General features: G+C 34.7%; 1 protein-coding gene across 1 annotated transcript in view; it reads left to right on the top strand.

Annotated features, from left to right (window-relative positions):
• The window catches only part of LRP1B (LDL receptor related protein 1B), a gene marked incomplete at its 3' end in the record, with an annotated part of 2330707 nt that overhangs the window by 1603107 nt on the left and 703007 nt on the right, over positions 1-24593 (top strand). Inside the window, exons 40-41 of the mRNA XM_081243013.1 lie at positions 14327-14407; positions 15563-15724. Coding sequence (XP_081099139.1) covers positions 14327-14407; positions 15563-15724 — 243 coding nt within the window. The remainder of the gene's footprint in view (positions 1-14326; positions 14408-15562; positions 15725-24593) is intronic.

Below are 24593 nucleotides of genomic sequence, written 5' to 3' on the forward strand. Positions count from 1 at the left end.
GTGCGTTCTCCCAGGGAAGCCGCCCCTGGATCCCGGGACCCCGGCAGTGGCGGGCTGCACAGGCTTCCTGAAGGGCGGTGTGGACAGTGACCTGCGCTCGCACACAGGCTTCTTGGCGGCGGCAGCAGCAGCCCCAGCGTCCCACGCCCGTCACTGGGCTCCGCGCTTTCAGTCGTGACTCGCGCCCGTCTGTGGAGCCCCTTTAAGCAGCGCTCTTAATCCCCTCTCCTCGCGCACCAGGAAACCAAGAGGGAAGAAAAAGTCTCTTGCCTCTTCGGCAGCTCCAGAGTTTTCCCGGACTCCCTGCCGGCTAGCTGTGGCACATTAGCCCCCTTCAGGCTGAGTTCTCGCCGCCAGCCCCAGTCCTTTCCCTGCGCTCTGACCGAAGCCCGAGCCTCAGCTTCCAGCGCCGCCCGCCCTGGCGGGCGAGCAGACAAGCCTCTCGGGCGGGTGAGTGCCTCTCGGCACCGATCCTCTGTGCGGGAATCTCTCCGCTTTGCCCTACCCAGGTATGTGGGGAGTTTCTTGCCTTTTGGGAGGTCTGGGGTCTTCTGCTAGCATTCAGTAGGTGTTCTGTAGGAGTTGTTCCACGTGTAGCTGTATTTCTGGTGTATCCGTCTGAATTTTCTAAATATTGATGCATTTTTATTAGCAAAAATATATACATATCCTCTTCTTTAATCTGTATAAATTCTTACACAGGAGGACTGTGTCCTTATATGGTACTGAAATTCTAGGTTCAATATATGTCCATAATCTAGTCCATTTCTACCACTGTTTTGTATATAACTACATATATTTGTGTGTGTGTGTAGACACACATTTAGCTTTAAAAACTCAGAGAATATATAAAACAAAAAAAAAAACCTAGTAGTTACTTTACCTCACCCTTTTCACCAACTCCAGTGGCAACCGTTTTTAACTCTTAGCCAAGTTTTCTGGTTACTATTTCCATTTTTTCAGTAAAATGTTTAACCACTATTTCTTGATTTCTCAAAATTATACTTGTCTTTTGGCTTCCTCTTAACTAGAATATTCTGTAAGTTAGTTTTAAATGAAAGCTGTACAAATAACTTAAAGTTGTACAACTTTAGAAAATAATGTGCTGTCATAATAATATAAGAAGTTGTTACCTCATGATGTAGTTAAAACCAATGAGAAACTGTATTGAGAGAGTGGGAAAGAGAAAGTGTGGAGTACAAAAGGAAGGTAAAATTCTCATTTTTAATAAAGACATTTAGAAAGGTATATAATTTTCAAAATTTGATTAGTAAAATATTGCTTATTGGTCAGCTTCCATAAATATACAGAAGACTATATATCAATCATTTGTGATTTTCTTCAGTTTTAATAAAACTGATTATAATGTAATTGTTGCATGAGAAAAAGTCTGGTATAATATTTCTTCTTCAGAAACTATTGAGACTTGCTTCGTGGCCTGGGAATTTATTGTTTTTGTAGAATTTCCTTGTGAACAGAAGAAAAATGTGTATTTTTTACAGGTTGCTGTATATTTCTTTTGACATATAGATGGATAGACAGACTGATAGATGGATAGATGATATTACTCAAGCTAATTAATTTTTTTAATATTCTCTGTATATTCATATTTTTTTTTCCTGTTTAAGGATAACTTAAAAAATAAAAGCTAATTTCTCTGAAATGTTTTTTTCTTTTATATGTAAAATGGCAATAATAAAAACTATCTCATAGTAGTAGTTTTATAGTCATGAGGATTAAATAGGAACCACATATAACACCAAATACAGTGTTTGGGTAGTTAATTGTACCACTCTTCCATTGGTTAGTTGGTAGTACTAATTCCCCTTTTTCATTAATTCCATGCAATAATTAACATCAATGCTAATCTCATTCTATAAGACGATTTAAAATATGGGTTTACATATCATATAGACTTACATAAACTATGAATTTAAAATGATTTACAATTATGTACCTTGCTAAAAGTTTAAAATGTATATTTGAATATTAGCAATAGGAATAGATATATAAATAGTCATATATGTAGGTATAATAAAATATTTGGACCCCTGACTAATTCTTTTGGTAGTCAGCTAACAAATAAGGACAAGGACACTGGTTACTGTAAGTGTACACTAGTATAGATAGATAGATAGATAGACAGACAGACAGATAGATAGAGATACGTAAGACATCAAGCATTAGTATTGCCGCTTTGCTCCTGGATTTAACCCCTGTAATTCCCAAGAGAATGGGAACTTTTCCCATTGAGTGCACGTTTTTCTCTGTTATATTTAGTGGGTTTTTATGTTTTCTGTGTCAGAAAACATTTTTTGAAATGTGCTAGCTTTGTTGTGCACATAATGACCCTGTGATTTCTCATTTGCAACCAGAATCTGTGAGTATGAATCTCAATGACAATTGGATTTCCTGGTGACTTTTATATTGTGTGTGTGTGTGTCTGTGTGTGTGTGTGTGTGTGTCTTTTTAAGGTGGGGGTGGCGTCTGTAAATAGAATGAGCAAGAGTGAGCTCTTAGAAACCATTTATAATCATACCTTAAACCAGTATTGATGTAATAACCAAGGTTGTCTATTCTTGGAGATATCATACTTACTTGTATAATACATTTGGAGTGTCATTTGCTTCTCTTTCCCTTGAGTGCGCTATTTTTTTTTAATTTTTATTAGAGTATAGTTGATTTAAAATGTTGTGTTAGTTTCAGGTGTACAGCAAAGTAAATCAGTTACACCTATACATATATCCACTCTTTTTTAGATTCTTTCCCATATAGTCCATTACAGAGTTATTGAGTAGAGTTCTCTGTGCTATACAGTAGGTCCTTATTAGTTATCTATTTTATATATATAGTAGTATGTATATGTTAATCCCAGTCTTCCAATTTATCCTTACCCCCCTTATCCCCTGGTAACTGTAAGTTTGTTTTCTACATCTGTAACTCTATTTCTGTTTTGTAGCTAAGTTCATTTGTACCCATTTTTTAGATTCCACATATAAGGGATATCATATGATATTTGTCTTTCACGCAGTATGACAATCTCTAGGTCCATCCATGTTGCTGCAAGTGACATTATTTCATTCTTATTTATGGCTGAGTAATATTCCATTGTATATATGTACCGCATCTTCTTTATCCACTCCTCTATTTATGGACATTTAGGTTGCTTCCATATCTTTGCTACTGTAAATAGTGCTGCAGTGAACATTGGAGTGCATGTATCTTTTCAAATTATGGTTTTTTATATATAAAAGAAAAGGAAATTGCCTGGGTAGTCCAAACGTGGCCAAGATTTCAGAATTGTGAATGAGTATCAACCAATCAACCATAGAGCTAGGAATAAGGAATCCCAAAGTATATTGTTTGCACTAAAAATCAACATGTATAAGCAATTTGATGAAAATTACTCTTATTAATAATTTGCTAAATTTTTAAATGCTAAAAATAAAACAGAAAAAAGTATCCCAAGCAACCTTACTACTATTTCATGGCACTGAAGAGTTTATTTCTTGTGCCCACACAGTGCTAAAATTACCAATCCCAGAGTATGAATTAGAATGAGACAAATATGTAAAATGTCACATAATTATAGCTTTTGAAATTTCTGTAATATTTCAAAATAAATTTTGTTTTATTCTTTGTCTCTTGGAGGATGTGGTATTATATGTACACACACACATACACACACATGCACATGACTAAAATTTCCTAAAATATAGTCTTAAAATACATAACCAAATTAATTTACTTGAGATACCCATTTCTTGTATGTTTTGGATTTTGTATAAACTATAAATCAATTAATTGTTGTTTATTTCATCTGCCACATTTCATTGGGCATTTCTAATTTACTAAGGCTATTACTTTTTTAAATCATTTCTTGGGTTGAAAAATCTAAAGTCACTGTTTATTAACCTTAGGATTGAATTGAATATAGACTCACTTTAGAACTAATTATTTTAATTGCCAGGGAAGTCCATCACTGTTAGATATGAATCCATTCTTTGAAAATTTTTCTGCTTCCCTAAAATGTGTAAAAACAGAAAATGTAACTTTTATCTTTCCTGTATTTTTAATCTCACTCACTGGCTTCTTTCCTTTTATACTTATGTATGTTCAACTTTCATCCTCTTAAAAAAGATTACCACCAGCATAAGTACCTAACTCTCTCTTGATCCTCTATCTCTCTTCAGCTATCATATTAATTCTTACTTTCCTCACAGTCCAGTGTCTTGGGAAAGTTGAAGAAAATTTACGTATGCATCTTCCACTCAGTCTACTAGAAAATGGAATCTTATTTCTTTCCCAGATTATTCCATGAAAGCTCAACAAGGAAAAAAATTAATCTGGGTAGGGCACTTCAATTTGTATTTAAGATTATCTGAGCAGCCTTCATCACTGCTGTTTCTCCTTGAAACAATTTCTCCTCTTATCTTCCATGACAAGATATTTCTTGGTTTCCCTCCTACATTTTTCTGATTCCTCTGTCTCTGACTACCCTTCAAATATTTTCCTTATTTTCTTTGGGAGAGGAAGTAAATTGCTTTCTATAAAGTTCTCATTTCTTATTTTTTATTTGGGAAGAAGAATACATTTTTCATTCCTGATTCAATTTTGTAAATTGTTTACAGGTTAATTTAAGTTTTATAAATTTCCTCTTGGCGTTCTGATGTTCTACTGAAGTGTTTCTATACATAAATTTATTTTTATGTATCTCAAGATAGACTGTGGTGCTTGAATCTAAAATCATATCTCTCATAAATTCTGGGAAATTCTAAAGAAGTATCTTTTCAAATATCACCTATCTCCATTTTCTCTCTTCACTGTTTTTGGAACTGTTAGGTTAGTGTTTGATCATTTTAGTCTGTCCTCCATGATTCTTAATCCCTTCCACATTATTTTTAATCTTTGAACTGCAACAATGGAAATTTCTTCAGATCTGTTTTCCAGTTTAGTAATTGTTTCTTCAAATACACTAACTAGTTCATGCACTTTGTATTCCAAGGCTCTGATTTACATTTCTAAATGCTCTATTTGGTTGCTTTCCAAGTCTGCCTAATTTTTTTTTCTCATGATGTCTTTTTACATTTTTTAAAATTTTTGTCTTTCTTTTTAAAATAAATTTTGGGGCTTCCCTGGTGGCGCAGTGGTTGAGAGTCCGCCTGCCGACGCAGGGGACACGGGTTCGTGTCTCGGTCCAGGAAGATCCCACATGCCGCGGAGCAGCTGCACCCGTGAGCCATGGCCGCTGAGCCTGCGCGTCCGGAGCCTGTGCTCTGCAACGGGAGAGGCCACAACAGTGAGAGGCCTGCGTACCGCAAAAAAAATAAAAAATAAAAAATAAATAAAAATAAAAAAAATAAAATAAATTTTGACTTCCCTATTTTATAGTACCTATCATATTTCAATCTAATCTGTATCACATATTTTTAAAATATCTGAAGAGCTTGTGGATTTAATTCTGCCATTTGTTGGATCTGCTGAATTTCACTAACCAGATTTTTTTTCTTTTGCCTTTTTTATTTTATTTTTTTATAATTTTGAATTTTGAGCCTATCTTCTATGTTTTTCAACCCTGTGGAAGTCTTATGAGACCCGTCTTGGGATCAGCTCTTCTGAATACTTGGACAAGCCTCAGAAATATTATATGCCCTGAGTTAATTTTTACCTTGATTTTTGTAACTTGAGTTTTCCTGAACTATAGAAACTAGAACTTAAGATGCAGCCTCATAATTATACATGTCCAGGGGAGACTGTATATGTTTTTCCACTTACAGTCCAGGCTGGAACATCTCTTTGTACTGGAAGGAATGTTATTTCATGTACCCTTCCACTGGGGGTTTAGCCTCTGAGAATCCAAGGTCTCTATTAGTATTCATACTTGTGTGGAACTAAAGAATTGTCACCTGTCTGATGCTGAAATTAAAACCCAAGCATCTACATTATAATTCTATCATTCTTCTACTGCCTTTGTGAGCAAAATAACACACATGCACGTGCACACACACAAACACACAAAAGTTATAGTTCACTAACTATTCTAGTTTTCTGAACCATTTTCATTTCTGGACTTGGAAAATTTATATTATTTTCTTATATATTCACCTATGTGTTAAAATGTTTGGTTGCTATTTTATCTAGCATTTCTCATTTGTCTACCACGTTGCCAGAACTATTCAGTATTTTTTTCCAGTTCTCAGTCTCATTTTTAATATACTCCCTGGGTGTTCCTTTGACTTCCAAGGCTTTGTTACATCAATAGTGATCATTTATCTTTTTCTTTTAATTAATTAATTTATTTATTTATTTATTTATTTATTTTTGGCTGCATTTGGGTCTTCGTTGTTGGGTCTTAATTGCTGCATGCGGGCTTTCTCTAGTTGCGGCGAGCCGGGGCTACTCTTCACTGCGGTGTGCGGGCTTCTCATTGTGGTGGCTATTCTTTTTGCAGAGCTTGGGCTCTAGGTGCACGAGCTTCAGTAGTTGTGGCACGCGGGCTCAGTAGTTGTGGCTCACAGGCTCTAGAGCACAGGCTCAACAGTTGTGGCACACGTGCTTAGTTGCTCCGTGGCATGTGGGATCTTCCCAGACCAGGGCTCAAACCCATGTCCCCTGCATTGGCAAGCAGATTCTCAACAAGTGCACCACCAAGGAAGTCCCAATAGTGATCATTTCTGAATCTGTCTCTCAAGTCTATTTACAGCTCCTAAAGTTTCACTACTTCTATCTTACACCGTATTGTAACCATTCTGAAATTCTTACAGTTTCTCAAACATTTTATATCCTCTGACTTCTGGGCCTTCATAAATGCCATCTTTCTGGAATATTCTAAAAGCACTCATTTTCCTCCTGTTTATCTGATTTAACCTGAATCTATCATTTGTATCAGCTTGTACAACACTTCCTTTGGGGCACAATATCTAAGATTAGTTTAGATGCGTATGTTGTGTGTTGCAATAACACTTTGTACTGCCTATATTGTAGCATTTACCAGAGATTTATTAAAGTCACTTGTTTAATTATATTACAAATGTTTTTCCTACCAGATTATAAGAATTCTGAGAAAAGAAAATGCTGAAAATTGTATTCCCAGTGCCTTGTACTATTCTATTCTATTCATTCATTCATTCATTCATTCTAGATGATGTATCTCTAAGGCCTAGAACTCTGTCTGGTATAAAGTTTTCAGTAAAATATCTTGAATGAATATCTTGAAACTTTGCAGTAGTTTTCTACTCTGTTTCATAGAGTTGGAACCTGGGGTCAGGAGTATTAAGTAACTGTCCAAGGTCACACATTAGTTAGTGATAAAACCAGGATTTGAACTCAGGTTTGCCTACCTATAAAGTTTATATTCTTTTTACATGGCATCATATGTGAGATATAAAATGAGGTTTTTATGTAACAACAATGAAAGAGCAGCAAAATGAAGATGATTTGGGGTACACTATTCTCTTACATTTTTCTCCAAAGTATATCTACTCTATTGGATCTTTGGAAGTCTGTCCTATATAAGTACCAATTCTCTGGAGCCACAAGTAGCATCAGTAACTAGAAACGTTATATATTTTCTCAGAGGCTATAGTCCTATAATTGCTATAATCTTACGAAGTACTGGTATTTTCCATAACTATAATTTAATTATATGCTTTGGAGTAGGTAAAAATCAGAATTAGAGTTTAAATAGAAGATGTAAACCACAGAAAAAAACAATTAAATTTTTCATCTTTACCCCAATATTTCTGTGATATAATTTTTAAGGGTATTGGTATGCTCAGCAGGGTATAGTGAAAAAATAATATATTTTGGACTAGTATTCACATTTTACTCTGACACTTGCTGGTTATGCAGTGTATCCTTAGGCAAGTTATACTGTTTTCTTCTGCAAATTTGGGTTAGTAATAACAATTCCAAGGCTATTGTGAAGAGTGTAAGTAATGTATATGTGACTAGCCTAGTACCTCTTCTCAATAAATAGTAATGTATAATGTGAGTATTATTGCCTCTTTCATGTTTATATAACACCTTCCTAACCACACATTCCTTTATTATTCTTAACATTTATTTTAATTTGAATCTTCTATACATTTTCCACCCACTTAATCATGAAGGTCAAATTCATGTATATAGGATGTGTAATATATGCTCTCAAACAAACCTGAGATAACTGTATTTTGAAACTTCAATAAGTTACTTATAAATATTCATATTGGGGCCAAGGAAGAGGAATAAGTAGGAAAATCCTATATTAGAGACAGGAAAAAAACATAAATTGGATCTGAAATCTACCTCACTGGGAAACATTTCTCTAAGCTTTGTATATTAGATAAATATAAGTACCATACCAACCATGATTACCCTTGAGAGAAAGAGAAAATTGTTGCCATTTACACAACAACCTACATATAACCTGGCAATAAATTTTAGCTGAAAGATATAATAGATAAATTGAGCATACTACCTGCAACAATGGAAGATTTTTTAACAGTCCATTAATCCATATTATATATTCTATGAGGTTGAAGTAACTAAAGAAATAAAATACAGTTTTCTTTTCCTTGCTGTAATTTTAACATGATAAGTATTCTTTGACTTTGGATCTTTGTGTCTCAAGGAAGATCAAAAGTCAAAGAATATTTATGCAAAACCAAGAAAGAAAAGATTATGTATAACATTTAAGTATCAAATATAAGAATTCATAATGATATTTTAACAGAACAAGTATCCAGAAACAAACTGAAATATTGGATTCTGTTTTCAACTTTAAAATTAACACTAATATGGAAGAACAGGGAAAATGTTACATTTGCTTTAAAAAGTTTTTGTTTTATTTGTTAGGAAAAAATATGTATTGTCATTAGATGTCATTTCTCTATCACCATCAGATACTAGCTATAGGACACTAAGGAGTTAAGGACACAGTATTTTCCAACATTAGTGAAAAATGGTTGGAGGTCTATATTAAACTTTTTTGATGGAGCTCTTTCTAAAATGTATTTTACATTTGACTGCATTATTAAACAGAGAAAAGCCCAAGATAATTTTAACATTTCTTTATTTGTTAGTTCTTTCATGTATATGAAATTCAGTTACTGTGTTTTATATGAATGCTGTGATAATCCCAGGAGTTATTCACATGATGAGCCCTATTTGTTCCACACTAAATTATTTTAGAGTGTTGTGCATTTCCAGATAATGTTTCTTCTGACTTCTTGATCTTTAGGACTTAAAAAACTCAAGAGATCATGTTACAAACCAGGAGTCTGTGACCACAGAGGCTGTGTGATTTACCAATAAGGAAACAAAAATGAATCATTAGTGACTTTACTCTGCTGCATGTGTCCATTAAATTAATACCTTCATTCTTTTTAGTGATTTGCCCTATGCTTTCTTCTAGTTCCCAATTTTTTTTTTCCTCTGTAGAATTTACCTCTTGGTAAACTCAGACAACAAGGTTTCCAAGAGAAATGATGTAACTAAGTATTATGTTAAAAATGAATCAGAAATGAGGTGTAGTTGCTTAAGAACACATATGCATTATATGCATATGTTGACCTAAAACAAATAGACTGCCAGATATTTCTCCAGTAAAGATGGATTTATTCGGAATCAGCAGAGTATTGCAAGTCAGGGTCTGCAACCATAGTGAACCACATGCAAAGCCCCATAAAGGGAGGAGAACACTTTTATAGAGGGGAAAAGGAAGATGGGAGATGTATAGAAACAGAGTTCATGACTTTTCATCACCAGGAAAGAAAAGGAGTCTTTTTTCTTCCTGTTGGGCTCAGCTATCATCCCAGGGTGTGAGAGCTCCCCCTTCTGGTCTCCCAACTCTATTTAATTGAGGTTCCTATTTATTAATTTTTTACACATGTATATATGTTGTATTTACTGTGGGCAGAAGATATATGGCTCTCATTTTCTTAGAGAGTGAAGATACACTGGATTTTCAAATATTTTATTCATTTTGAAAGTTTTAACCTTTACGGAGCTAATTTCCAGATTCTTTTTTTGGCTGGTTTTTAGACTTAGAATCTAAGAAGTGGATAGAATATTAAAGGTCACATGGGAAATTTCTCAACCAATGGTACACCTCATTTAATTGTGTTTCGCTTTATCGCACTTCATAGATATTGTGGTTTTTACAAATTGAAAGCTTGTGTGTTGTCAGATTAGCATTTTTTAGGAATAAAGTATTTATTAATTAAGGTATATGTTTTTTAGACATAATGCTATTGAACACTTAATAGACTAAAGTATAGTGTAAACATACTTTATATGCATCGGGAAACCAAAAATTCGTGTGACTCATTTTATTGAAAATTTGGTTTATTTGAGGTTGTCTGAAACAAAACCTGCAATATCTCCTGTATTGAGGTATGCCTGTATTGCCAAATTTCAGAAGTTTCCAAATGCCTGGGGAGATATTTTTTTCCTAATAAAACTTATGATGTTGGCTATTATTTTCCAAAGTTTATAGAAAAGAGATTTTAAAATGTAAATTGACCTATTATAAATGCCTAAAGATGTAATGCTATTTTTAAAAATTAGATCTCATCATATCTTACACATTGCATTTAGTTGCTTACTCATTTTAATCATAACTTATGTTGATACTTCATATACAGTCTCTATTCATGTCTACTGTACATCTTCTAAACATTAAACACTTATTTATCTAAGGAGGAGAACACTTGTTTGACAAAATTCATGTTGATTCTTGAAAGATTAACATAAGTTTTCATTATCTTGTCAAGTTAAAAAAATACTTAGGAATATTGATTAAATTTTGCCTTGTGCATTTTCATTTCTCTTTTGAGTGCTTTCTCTTATATGTCTGAGTATTTCTTGGGTTGCTACATTCATGGCTTTTGATATAGTCTTCTATCTCTTCATATCAGTGATTGCCTCCTTATCACTTCTATCTTTGAATCATATTTAGGCTCTCATCACATTTTTTGGATTCAAAAAGTTACACTTATTCTAAAATTCATATCTCAAGAAATGGCTTTTGTAATCATAGAGTTTAGTAAAGATATGTTCAGTTTTAGAATCATTTCCATGGTTGATATTATGCCAGTACCTCAGATGGATATACTCAAAGGTAAATTCACACAAAGAAATTGCTTTTTAAGAAGTAAAGAAGCAGGTAGTCAAGGATGCCATGTCAACCTGATCTGATATGAAGCCACTACTTTCCCTACATGTTATTTATGAAATAATAGCAATTTATATTGTCATTGCATAAGTTACCAATATTAAGAATGGCTATATCACTTGCAGTCTGTTCACTGAATATTACTGCTGATCATACTGACTGACTCTTTTCCCAGCTCAGCTACATGATAGGGAGAGTTCTTATAGGCTCCAAAGGTAACTCATTGTTTCACCATTTTAAGAACAAGGGTGAATATTTTAGCCTCTGATTTAAATTTGATATATTATTTTGGGGATAATATACGAAATAGGTATTTGACAGGATCACGCAAAATTAATTTGCTTGCATTTTACTATTCTAGTTACTAATGATTTGCCAAAAATATGTGTTGATATAGACTTTTAATTTTAAAATGCCATGGTTTTTAAGGGAAAGTGCAAAAATTCTATAGGACTTATAGCAATGCCATTTAAAATTCTTATTTCCTGAAAATACCTTCACTAGTGCACTTCATTGGTTGAAGTACTAAGAAAATACTCAATAACATAGCTTTCAAGTGGAACCACTACCTGGAGTTACTTTGTAAAGTCCTCTTAAAAAAGAAATGATCCAGAAGAGGACTTGAGGGAAAACCTGGGAAGCATGACTGCCAAATAGGCCCAAGTTCCATGAGGAGAGCAAGGCCATAGGGGGTCCAATGGTAACTACCATTCAAATCTTCTTATAAATGGTGCAGTGCAGGGAACCACTTGCCCAGGGAAGACGGCATGATGGGTGAGGTTAGCCTTATCCAACAGTACAGAGGGCCTGATGATGAAGAGAAGGTGTAGGGAGCAAACTACCCATGCATGTGTGAGCCCCATGATTTAACCCTTAAGGCTCTATGGAATGAGTACCTGGGTCAGGACTGTGTTTAAAAGCTTAAAAGAAAAACAAACAAACAAAAAAGGCCTAAAGAAGTGTGACAAAAATGATTGGGTAAATCTTGTATTATCTGCCCTATAAAAATAAATCAAAAGTTGATAGTATTATAGAATTTAAAGAGAAGATCAAGATTCAAAATGATTGAAATTTCCAACATTATGAAATAGTGACTGGTACGGAGAAAAACTTGTGAACCAAATGCTAAAGAAGTGAAAGTATTTAGGGACTCATTTCTGCTAGGCACAAGGAAGTTCCCCTTTACACAATGAAACATTTTATGAGAAATATTTAACCTTTAAGCTGAAAATACAAATAGGTAGAGTAAAAATATGGGTAGAGTAAAATAACAGGTAATTCATGGATGGTAAATGAAAGTAAGGTAGGAAATTGGTACGAGGTTGTTATCGATAGAATGATAGATGAAGAGTTTGATGAACTGAATTCTAAGACCTATTTTCCGTTAAGGAAATACATATAACTTTAGGCAAGTCTAACTTTCATGCTCTCAGTTTCTTTAGGGCTGAAAAAATTGGATATAATCAATGGTTTTCTTTCTGTTTTTTTGAGCAAAGAAATACATTGTTATTATTCATATATTTTTCTCCAAATAAAATAGTTCTCAAAACTCCAAAATTAAAACTACAGGTAGATAAATAATTGTGTAGATAGGTAAGATGTGAACAGTTTTGGCTGAAAGAGTTTGGGCAGCCCGAGTCCAGCTGCTCCGCCCCCTTGGTAGCTCTGAGACAAGCTACAAAATACAAGTTGAAAATATTGCTGGTCCCCCTGCTATCAAATATAGGCTATGATTCTACGTCACTTGCCTTAGAGAGAAAACCAAGTGTTTGCCACAAAATGACTTTGGCTCCACCTATGAGAGAAACAGAAATAAAGAATATGGGCCACAGTTCTGTCTCCATATGTCCTTTTCTTCTGCCTTTATGCCAGTGAAATGATGGAGGTTTTTCATTCTTCTTTTTCTATTTTTTTAATGTCTATTAAATAGGTTGTGTTTGTGAGGATTTATGATTCTATGAATATTGTCTTGGGAGATAAAAGTTCTGATATTGAGCAAATCATGTAAACTCTACATGAATTACTTTCACCATATGAAAAATTTTCTCCTGGGAAATATTAGTAAGCTACTCTGAATTCCTTGGATGAGCTGTTTGCAGTTATATTTTCTCTTATTATTACCACCTTTTTTCTTTCTTTTTTTCTTGCAATCAGTCTTGATTATCTGATCTTATTATGATAAAACTGTCTGCTGAATTTACCTGTCCTTTGAATTGGCTAGTGATCTCCTTTTAGAATTGTTTTCTGTGCTAATTCTATGTTTTGCTTTTTAATTTTTGTTGTCATAGTTATCTAAGGGTTAGGAAAGGAGGTCTTTTGATTTAATTAAGTAAAATTTTACTTTGAAGTCCAATTCTTTGCTGTTGTTGATTTTCAGGGAAATTTTTGTGTGTTTTTTTTTAACATCTTTATTGGAGTATAATTGCTTTACAATGGTGTGTTAGTTTCTGCTTTATAACAAAGTGAATCAGTTATACATATACATATGTTCCCATATCTCTTCCCTCTTGCATCTCCCTCCCTCCCACCCTCCCTATCCCACCCCTCTAGGTGGTCACAAACCACGTAGGTGATCTCCCTGTGCTATGGAGCTGCTTTTTTTTTTTAACTTAGAATTCACACTTTCAAAATCTATAACTGTATGATACCAACTAAACTAAATTTAATGAGTTTTTTGTTTGTGTTTGTTTTCTTACTTTCAACTTATTATGTTGACATCACTCAGGCAAAGTTGGATCCAACCTTCGTACTTTGGCTCTCTATGTTCAGAAAAGGCCTTTCTCTTTTAAAGTATGCACTTTCCTTTGAAGCACACGAATATAGAGCTTCATCCAGCTGTTCTTCACTGGGAGGAGGTTGAGTCCCTTGGTGCAGGGAATTGACATCTATTTATTTTTCTTGCAGTATAATGAATCTAAACAGTCCTTCATCAAGTGATTCTCCTTGGCTTTCAGTCACTGAAGTGTACTCATATAAAAGATATTAAAAGTATGTGTATCCTAAGTCCTCAAGAAGTTACTGTCACTGTATTTGTTTACCTAATGTTTCCTCTGTGCCTTTTGTGGAAGAGAAGGGTAGAGTTCTGATCACATTAGCAAATGAGAAATAAATTAAGTGAAACACAGTTGATAACACCTTTCCTATTGGATGTTTTTATATCTTTCACAGAATTCCCAACTTGTGAGCCACTAACTCAATTTGCATGCAGAAGTGGAAGATGCATTAGCAGCAAATGGCACTGCGACTCTGGCAAGTACCAAATGTCCCCTAGACTGCACTGATTTGATTGGGGGCCTGGCTGGCTGTGCAGCTTCGCCTCTTTCTGAGGTAGTTTGTTAGAGGAGGTTGCAGAGTCAAGCAGAATGGTCAAGACAAGTGGTGAGAGGGCAGCTGGCACGTCAATGGGGATTAGCATTAAGAAAAATGGAGCTCAGTATCCGTCCCTTGGGGCTGTGATGGAGATTTGTTTTCAGATATTATGCTGGACACAGCCTAAGTCTACAAACATGAAGTGAAAGCAACAACTGAGGAAACGACCTGGACAATTCAGGCTCCCCACAGCATTTATGTAAAATTCTCTATAACCTCAGGATGGAGTAGTTTATAAATTATACTGGAATTCTCCATGGCTTCAAATTTGTCACCTTTTTTTTTTCTTTTTTAATGTACAAATGGTATTTTTTTCTTCACTCAGTTATATCATTATGTTAAATTATGCCAAATACAGGTAAATGAATTATACATAAATCAATACCTTCTCAGCCATTGATTTCAATTTAATCTGTTTCCACTTCACATTCTTCTCACCTCCCTCCTGCAACAGTTGTTAATAAAAAGTATAAGTCATTGCTAATGATAGCGTACAATAATTTCCTGATATATATACACACTTAAGAGCCTGTGGGGGAAGGGTACACAGTGAGCCCTCATGTGGGAGAATGGAGAAAAAGGATCTGAATTAAAGATACAGTTATAAACTCTGGGGTACAAAGGTTCTAGGTCTAAATAGTAATTTTCCAGCAATAATTATATCACAAGCTGTATCATTTCATAAAATTCCTACAGTCACCATTGTCTTCCCACTTCATAATTATTTCATGTTGTATAGATTTATTTAGTCAGTGGTTAGTCATTTCTGAGTGAAATAGAAATTAAGCTTCAAAATCCAAAGTCAAGGATTTTCCCCCCTTAGTTTAGTAGTTGGTATTCAATCAGAAATAAACAATATAAAAATGAAAATAATTCTCCCACTGCTCATGGGAAATGTTGATCATTGATTTATCATTCCTTTTTTTAATAACAAAAGAAAGCTCTCAATACCAAAAGGAAATGTTAAGTATTTCATAAGGAGAAGTTTCTCCATGGACCAGTTTTCACCACCCGGCTGTTGATGCTTCTTTCCAGATGATGACTGTGGGGACGGGAGTGATGAGGTTGGCTGTGTCCAGTCCTGCTTTGATAATCAGTTCAGATGTTCCAGTGGCAGATGTATCCCAGGCCATTGGGCCTGTGATAGTGACAATGACTGTGGAGACTTCAGTGATGAAATCAATTGTACCAGAGAAGGTTAGTAATTTTGTGAATCTGCAGAATCTCATTTTAGTGTGATATATAATATTTGGAGTATTTTAGAGTGAATATCATAGAAAAATAAATTGTTCATCAGATTTAAAAAAATGTATGTGGAACTATATAAAATAATTTGCTGATCTCTTTACTTTTTCTTTTCTCTGGTTTCCCAACCTTAATTCCTCCTTATACTTTGATACCTTCTTCTTTGGTCTTCGCTTCCTATTTCATTAGATGCTTTACTTTCATTTGATCCTTTACTTACTACTCTTTTAATCCCCTACAACTTCTAAATTTCTGAACCCCCAAACCCATCCCCAAAGGAAAAAAAAAATAAGAAAGGCATAATTTTCCTTTTATTTTTACACTATATTTGTTTCCTGAAGGCTGGAAATCATCCCCTGTTAAACGGTGATGTATTCCAACTGATTGACCTTCTGGAATGCAAGCTAAAAGAGGAAGGAGATCATGACAATGGTTCCCAGCATATCCATGGGCAGCCTGACCCTGTTGTTTGCATGGGTAGCTCTGCAAAATTTGATCAGCCACAGGATGTGTTAATAAATTAGAAATCATTTTCCAAGTGTTTTCCAAGGAGATATATTTGTCTTCTGCAAATATTTGACAACCTATAAAACAGAATATTTCTAAAGTATTTTCTCTGACATGAATTCTTTTTGTCTTTCTTTTGTTTCTCTTTCTTTCTTTATCTTTCTCTCTCTTTCTCTCTCTGTCTCTGTCTCTGTCTCTGTCTCTCTGTCTCTCTCTGCCTTCATTTCTCTTCATTTCTCTCAATTGTAAATACTGGAAACAGTGGCAATTACAGAGGTTATCTACATAATACTAGCTTCTTAAAGGAATAAATCTAGCTTTTTGGTGAACTCCCTAAGTGGTTTATTAAAAGAGATATTGTCTGATTTTGATTTTACCAGTGTGACCTGGGTTATGAGTCGAGGCATGATCCAAATATGGCTAGTCACCTATGAGCCATGAAGTGATAAAACACATGGTCCTCATGGTGGTCATGACATGAGTCATGTCTCTGCTGAGAGTGGACATAACAGAAGCTATAATAAAAACAGAAAATGACTAAGAAAATTTTTGGAACAGTATCTTATAAAATTCAACATGAACATATTTTAATTTAATTTTGCTTCAAAATCGAGAGGAATGATAAATCTCTTTCTCTCTCTCTTTCCCCCTCTCCCTTTATCTCTATCTCATTCTTGTGTCCTTTCCTCTCTCAATTTAGTTGGTCCACTAGTATATATGAACTAGAACTTTTGGCCTATCACTAATCTGGAGTGGAAAAATGAAAGGTATATAAAAAGATATTTTTCCTCTTTTTTTTGTACATTTGAAACACTCATTTGGGGTGTGGTTGACATTTCATTACTAACTTAGACTGAATATATACTATTGGTACATTTCCCCCCATCTCACAGATGTCTTTTTACCCTCCTCATGAGGTGTACATCTGTGGTGTGCTGACACTGACCCATAATATGCTGTGAAAGATAAATTACCCCAGTGTTAATTTGCTTTCATCTCAGAAGTGAGATCCCATCCCTCTGTTCTATGTGCATGTATCTCTAAGTTAAACTAATTGCACATTAAGAAGTTTTGGGGAGATTGCTTTACCTTATGAGTATCCAAAGTGAGTGGCCCATCCACTTAGAGACTCTCTAGAAAGTTATTTGGGTTTGGATTATAGAATCAGTGGCTAAGGTTAATGACCTTTATCTTGAGGTCATCTCAATTTCACTAATATATTACTGTAAAGGATATACTGTCAGTGTGAATGCCATGCATTTCTTATATGATTACGGTAATATGCTAAGGAAATGATCCAGGTAACCCACATGATTCTTGGACATGTTTCAAGGAAAGAATGAGAAGAATTTCCTGAACTAATTTATATTTAACTGATTATAAGTTGTACTTGGATTCCCTAATCAAATATTCTACTTGGTGAATACAAGATGCAGGAATTGAGGACAGGCATCATTCTGGGATGATTTCGGTGTGTAAGACAATCCATAGTATTTCAAAGGGCATTGAAATATTTTTATCCATCATTATTTCATGTATGCTGATATGGAAGTTGTAAAATAACCATGACACATAGAATTGTTAACACTGATCAGGAAGGCCATTTTGCACTTGTAGGATTTGTGAGGACATTGCCAAGGTAAAGTAGAAATTTGATTCAATTAGTCATATAATTCAGTCCGAGAACCTGCTGCAGAAGAAAGAGCTGGGGATTCTGGCTTGAGTTTCAGGACTGGCTGTCAAAACTGATCAAATTCACCATATAATTGCTCAGCACTTTGCTTTACACTGCCTGGGTAAGCAGAGCATATGGTGCAGTTTCTCTCAACTCAAATGGTTTTCAAAAGGGCAGAAAATACTCTTGAATTGACTTTTAATAGTAAAAGAGAAGGAGATACCAAGAATAACATTCCATATATAATCTCTATTTCAGAAAATTCCTGAGCTTAAGTTCATTTCATATTCTTTCTGATACCACTTTCAAGAAAAGAATTTCTATGGTGATCATTTTTTCATCAGCAATGTGATTAATATATGGGAAACGTGTTAATGACTAGTCCCCTCCTAGATTAATGTACACTCATCTCTTTCTTCCTTCATATTGTGCTGCTCTTTCTCTCACTTCCAAACTCCTTTACTAGGCAAAGAAGATACAATATCTTTACAAGTCACTATGCAAGTGTGCACATGTGCATGCACACGCACGCGCATACACACAGAGTCTATGAGTTAAAGTGGAATAGAAAGACCATCCATGGCACATGATTCCTTCCTTTGTTTCAATGCCTGTTTATCATTAATTTAGTGCTTTTTGGTTCTGAATCCTTTGGTTGGTACACATATTTATAGTTACCCTTTTGTAGCTACTGGGTGAATAGTTTTTCCAAGTGGAAAAACAGTGAGGCTGGACTGTCAAAGAATTTGGTATCAGGGAACTTCCTCTAGAGCCTCAGTCCTGACCATTTATTAAATATTGAAAAGTTTTGTAAAAAGATGGTTTTACCTGTAAGAACATCAAGAATAAAGTTAAAATGAGACTTCAGTCTTTTCTTACAAGTCTTTACCTCCCTGGATGTAATATTTTTAAAAAGAGAGCATGAGCGAGAGATGTTGGACATATGTCACATCTGTAAAACACCAAATATATAGAATTAATCTTATCCCATTGTTGATAGTTTAGTTCATTTGAGTTATGTAAACTTTCATTCTTATACTCTTTTTGGGAATTATCTCAAGCATATTTCACACAAGGAATAAGGCATTTCTATAATAAACATATGAAAATTGTGCAGTATCTTTAGACAGCTCTTCTTCCATGTCAAATTCCATTTAGAAATTGTTGTAAAAAATTATAACAAATAATTTCAACGTGGACTTGATTGAGAAGGGAACAGGTTTTATCTAGAATAGATTTTGCCTAAATTTTATAATTTCTTCTAAATGCAACAATATCCCTCAAATATTTGGATTTTTCTTTGAGAAAGCCCCTGACACTGTTTTATGATTACTGTTCTCTAATGTCTTCTGTTTGGCTAAAAAGGGAGTATTTACTACCTTCTGCATTAAGTGAATGAGCTGGGTGATGCTGGAATGTGTGATCTCTTATTTACATCACAAATACAAATTAAATGCAAATTTGAGATTTAGTATGTATTGACCTTCAATTTTGATTTATTATAAATAATCTTTAACAAGTTCCCCAATCCATTAGGCAGTCAAATGTATACCATTATTAATGTACGTGCTCATACATGCTTATGTTCTTTTGCTTTAACTGCTTTTGTTTCTGCTTTGGAAACTTCCATTTCTTTTAGGCTTCATCTGCATTCATTCATGCAAGCATTTATTCATTTGCCTCTCTACATCCTTGATCCCAGTTTAAGAAGGGAACTAGAGAAATTTTATTTTATCTTTCTAGTTTCATAGTCAAGTACAATATTTGATATATAATGAGTATTTGATAAATAATTATTGAGTGAAAGAGTCTATTTCTTGACCACAAAAGTTGTTTATATTTCAGAATCAACACTTATTTGTTTTGTCTTATACATCTAGTAACTTCTGTTTCCTCATCCTGGAGTTTATTTCCATGATGATGTACAAGGCTAGGTGTAGGGATCTAATCATTTACATTTCCTCAATACAGCATAGCCACTTTCATTTATCCAATAATACTGGCAATTTCAGCCTAGGATTCAATAAAATATAATAGATAGGAAATCTGCTTTATCTTTTATTATTGTTTACTTCTTTTTTTTATGTACTCTCTGTCCAATAGATAGAAAGTTTCAGAAAGATAAGAAAAGTTTAAATCTTTGGGGTTTTTTTTACATCTTTATTGGAGTATAATTACTTTAAAATGGTGTGTTAGTTTCTCCTTTATAACAAAGTGAATCAGTTATACATATACAGATGTTCCCATATCTCTTCCCTCTTGCATCTCCCTCCCTCCCAGCCTCCCTATCCCACTCCTCTAGGTGGTCACAAAGTACCGATCTGATCTCCCTGTGCTATTCGGCTGCTTCCCACTAGTTATTTTACGTTTGGTAGTGTATATATGTCCATGCCACTCTCTCACTTTGTCACAGCTTACCCTTCCCCCTCCCCATATTCTCAGGTCCACTCTCTATGGACACAGACAGAGTATGTCTGTGTCTTTATTCCTGTCTTACCCCTAGGTTCTTCATGACATTTTTTTTCTTAAATTCCATATATATGTGTTAGCATATGGTATTTGTCTTTCTCTTTCTTACTTCCTTCACTCTGTATGACAGACTATAGGTCCATCCACCTCATTACAAATAGCTCAATTTCATTTCTTTTTATGACTGAGTAATATTTCACTGTATATATGTGCCACATCTTCTTTATCCATTCAACCAATGATGGACACTTAGGTTGTTTCCATCTCCTGACTATTGTAAATAGAGCTGCAATGAACATTTTGGTACATGACTCTTTTTGAATTATGGTTTTCTCAGGGTATATGCCCAGGAGTGGGATTGCTGGGTCATATGGTAGTTCTATTTTTAGTTTTTTAAGGAACCTCCATACTGTTCTCCATAGCGGCTGTACCAATTCACATTCCCACCAGCATTGCAAGAGTGCTCCCTTTTCTCCACACACTCTCCAGCATTTATTGTTTCTAGATTGTTTGATGACGGCCATTCTGACTGGTGTGAGATGATATCTCATTGTAGCTTTGATTTGCATTTCTCTAATGATTAATGATGTTGAGCATTCTTTCATGTGTTTGTTGGCAGTCTGTATATCTTCTTTGGAGAAACATCTATTTAGATCTTCTGCCCATTTTTGGATTGGGTTATTTGTTTTTTTGTTACTGAGCTGCATGACCTGTTTGTAAATTTTGGAGATTAATCCTCTGTCAGTTGCTTCATTGGCAAATATTTTCTCCCATTCTGAGCGTTGTCTTTTGGTCTTGTTTATGGTTTCCTTTGCTGTGCAAAAGCTTTGAAGTTTCATTAGGTCCCATTTGTTCATTTTTGTTTTTATTTCCATTTCTCTAGGAGGTGGGTCAAAAAGGATCTTGCTGTTATTTATGTCATAGAGTGTTCTGCCTATGTTTTCTTCTAAGAGTTTGATATTTTCTGTCCTTACATTTAGGTCTTTAATCCATTTTGAGATTATTTTTGTGTATGGTGTTAGGGAATGTTCTAATTTCATTCTTTAACATGTCCCTGTCCAGATTTCCTAGCACCACTTATTGAAGAGGCTCTCCTTTCTCCACTGTACCTTCCTGCCTCCTTTATAAAAGATAAGGTGACCATATGTGCGTGGGTTTATCTCTGGGCTTTCTACCCTGTTCCATTGATCTATCTTTCTGTTTTTGTGCCAGTACCATACTGTCTTGATTACTGGAGCTTTGTAGTATAGTCTGAAGTCAGGTAGCCTGATTCCTCCAGCTCCATTTTTTGTTCGCAAGTTTGCTTTGGCTATTCGGGGTCTTTTGTGTTTCCATACAAATTGTGAAATTTTTTGTTCTAGTTCTGTGAAAAATGCCAGTGGTAGTTTGATAGGGATTGCATTGAATCTGTAGATTGCTTTGGGTAGTAGAGTCATTTTCACAATGTTGATTCTTCCAATCCAAGAACATGGTATATCTCTCGATCTATTTGTACCATCCTTAATTTCTTTCATCAGTGATTTATAATTTTCTTCATACAGGTCTTTTGTCTCCTTAGGTAGCTTTATTCCTAGATATTTTATTCCTTTTGTTGCAATGGTAAGTGGGAGTGTTTTCTTGATTTCACTTTCAGATTTTTCATCATTAGTGTATAGGAATGCAAGAGATTTCTGTGCATTAATTTTGTATCCTGCTACTTTACCAAATACATTGATTAGCTCTAGTAGTTTTCTGGTAGCATCTTTAGGATTCTTTATGTATAGTTTCATTTCAACTGCAAAAAGTGACAGCTTTACTTCTTCTTTTCCAATTTGGATTCCTTTTATTTCCTTTTCTTCTCTGATTGCTGTGGCTAAAACTTCCAAAACTATGTTGAATAAGAGTGGTGAGAGTGGGCAACCTTGTCTTGTTCATGATCTTAGTGGAAATGCTTTCAGTTTTTCACCATTGAGGATGATGTTGGCTGTGGGTTTGTCATATATGGCCTTTATTATGTTGAGGAAAGTTCCCTCTATGCCTACTTTCTGCAGGGTTTTTATCATAAATGGGTGTTGAATTTTGTCCAAAGCTTTCTCTGCATCAATTGAGATGACCATATGGTTTTTCTCCTTCAGTTTGTTAATATGGTGTATCACATAGATTGATTTGCCTATATTGAAGAATCCTTGCATTCCTAGAATAAACTGCACTTGATCATGGTGTATGATCCTTTTAATGTGCTGTTGGATTCTGTTTGCTAGTATTTTGTTGAGGATTTTTGCATCTATGTTCATCAGTGATATTGGCCTGTAGTTTTCTTTCTTTGTGACATCCTTGTCTGGTTTTGGTATCAGGGTGATGGTGGCCTCATAGAATGTGTTTGGGAGTGTTCCTGCCTCTGCTATATTTTGGAAGAGTTGGAGAAGGATAGGTATTAGCTCTACTCTAAATGTTTGATAGAATTCGCCTGTGAAGCCATCTGGTCCTGGGCTTTTGTTTGTTGGAAGATTTTTAATCACAGTTTCAATTTCAGTGCTTGTGATTGGTCTATTCATATTTTCTATTTCTTCCTGATTCAGTCTTGGCAGGTTGTGCATTTCTAAGAATTTGTCCATTTCTTCCAGGTTGTCCATTTTATGGGCATAGAGTTGCTTATAGTAATCTCTCATGATCTTTTGTATTTCTGCAGTGTCAGTTGTTACTTCTCCTTTTTCATTTCTAATTCTATTGATTTGAGTCTTCTCCCTTTTTTTCTTGATGAGTCTGGCTAATGGTTTATCAATTTTGTTTATCTTCTCAAAGAACCAGCTTTTAGTTTTATTGATCTTTGCTATCGTTTCCTTCATTTCTTTTTCATTTATTTCTGATCTGATCATTATGATTTGTTTCCTTCTGCTAACTTTTGGGGTTTTTTGTTCTTCTTTCTCTAATTGCTTTAGGTGCAAGGTTAGGTTGTTTATTCGAGATGTTTCCTGTTTCTTAAGGTAGGATTGTATTGCTATAAACTTCCCCCTTAGAACTACTTTTGCTGCATCCCATAGGTTTTGGGTCATCGTGTCTCCATTGTCATTTATTTCTAGGTATTTTTTTTATTTCCTCTTTGACTTATTCAGTGATCACTTCGTTATTAAGTAGTGTATTGTTTAGTCTCCATGTGTTTGTAATTTTTACAGATCTTTTCCTGTAATTGATATCTAGTCTCATGGCATTGTGTTCAGAAAAGATATTGATAAAATTTCAGTTTTCTTAAATTTACCAAGGCTTGATTTGTGACCCAAGATATGATCTAACCTGGAGAATGTTCCATGAGCACTTGAGAAAAATGTGTATTCTGTTGTTTTAGGGTGGAATGTCCTGGAAATATCAGTTAAGTCCATCTTGTTTAATATATCATTTAACACTTGTGTTTCCTTATTTATTTTCATTTTGGATGATCTGTCCATTGTTGAAAGTGGGGTGTTAAAGTCCCCTACTATGAATGTGTTACTGTCAATTTCCCCTTTTATGGCTGTTAGTATTTGCCTTATGTATTGAAGTGCTCCTATTTTGGGTGCATAAATATTTACAATTGTTATATCTTCTTCTTGGATTGATCCCTTGATCATTATGTAATGTCCTTCTTTGTCTCTTCTAATAGTCTTTATTTTAAAGTCTATTTTGTCTGATATGAGAACTGCTATTCCAGGTTTCTTTTGGTTTCCATTTGCATGGAATATCTTTTTCCATCCCCTCACTTTCAGTCTGTATGTGTCTCTAGGTCTGAAGTGGGTCTCTTTTAGACAGCATATACAAGGGTCTTGTTTTTGTATCCATTCAGCCAGTCTGTGTCTTTTGCTGGGAGCTTTTAATCTATTTACATTTAAGGTAATTATCGATATGTATGTTCCTATTCCCATTTTCTTAATTGTTTTGGGTTTGTTATTATAGGTCTTTTCGATCTCTTGTGTTTCTTGCCTAGAGAAGTTCCTTTAGCATTTGTTGTAAAGCTGGTTTGGTGGTGCTGAACTCTCTCAGCTTTTGCTTTTCTGTAAAGGTTTTAATTTCTCCATCAAATCTGAATGAGATCCTTGCTGGGTAGAGTAATCATGGTTGTAGTTTTTTCTCCTTCATCACTTTAGATATGTCCTGCCAGTCCCTTCTGGCTGGCAGAGTTTCTGCTGAAGGATCAGCTGTTAACCTTATGGGGATTCC

This window comes from Mesoplodon bidens, assembly GCF_964165515.1.
Source record: "Mesoplodon bidens genome assembly, chromosome: 8".
Taxonomy (NCBI): domain Eukaryota; kingdom Metazoa; phylum Chordata; class Mammalia; order Artiodactyla; family Ziphiidae; genus Mesoplodon; species Mesoplodon bidens.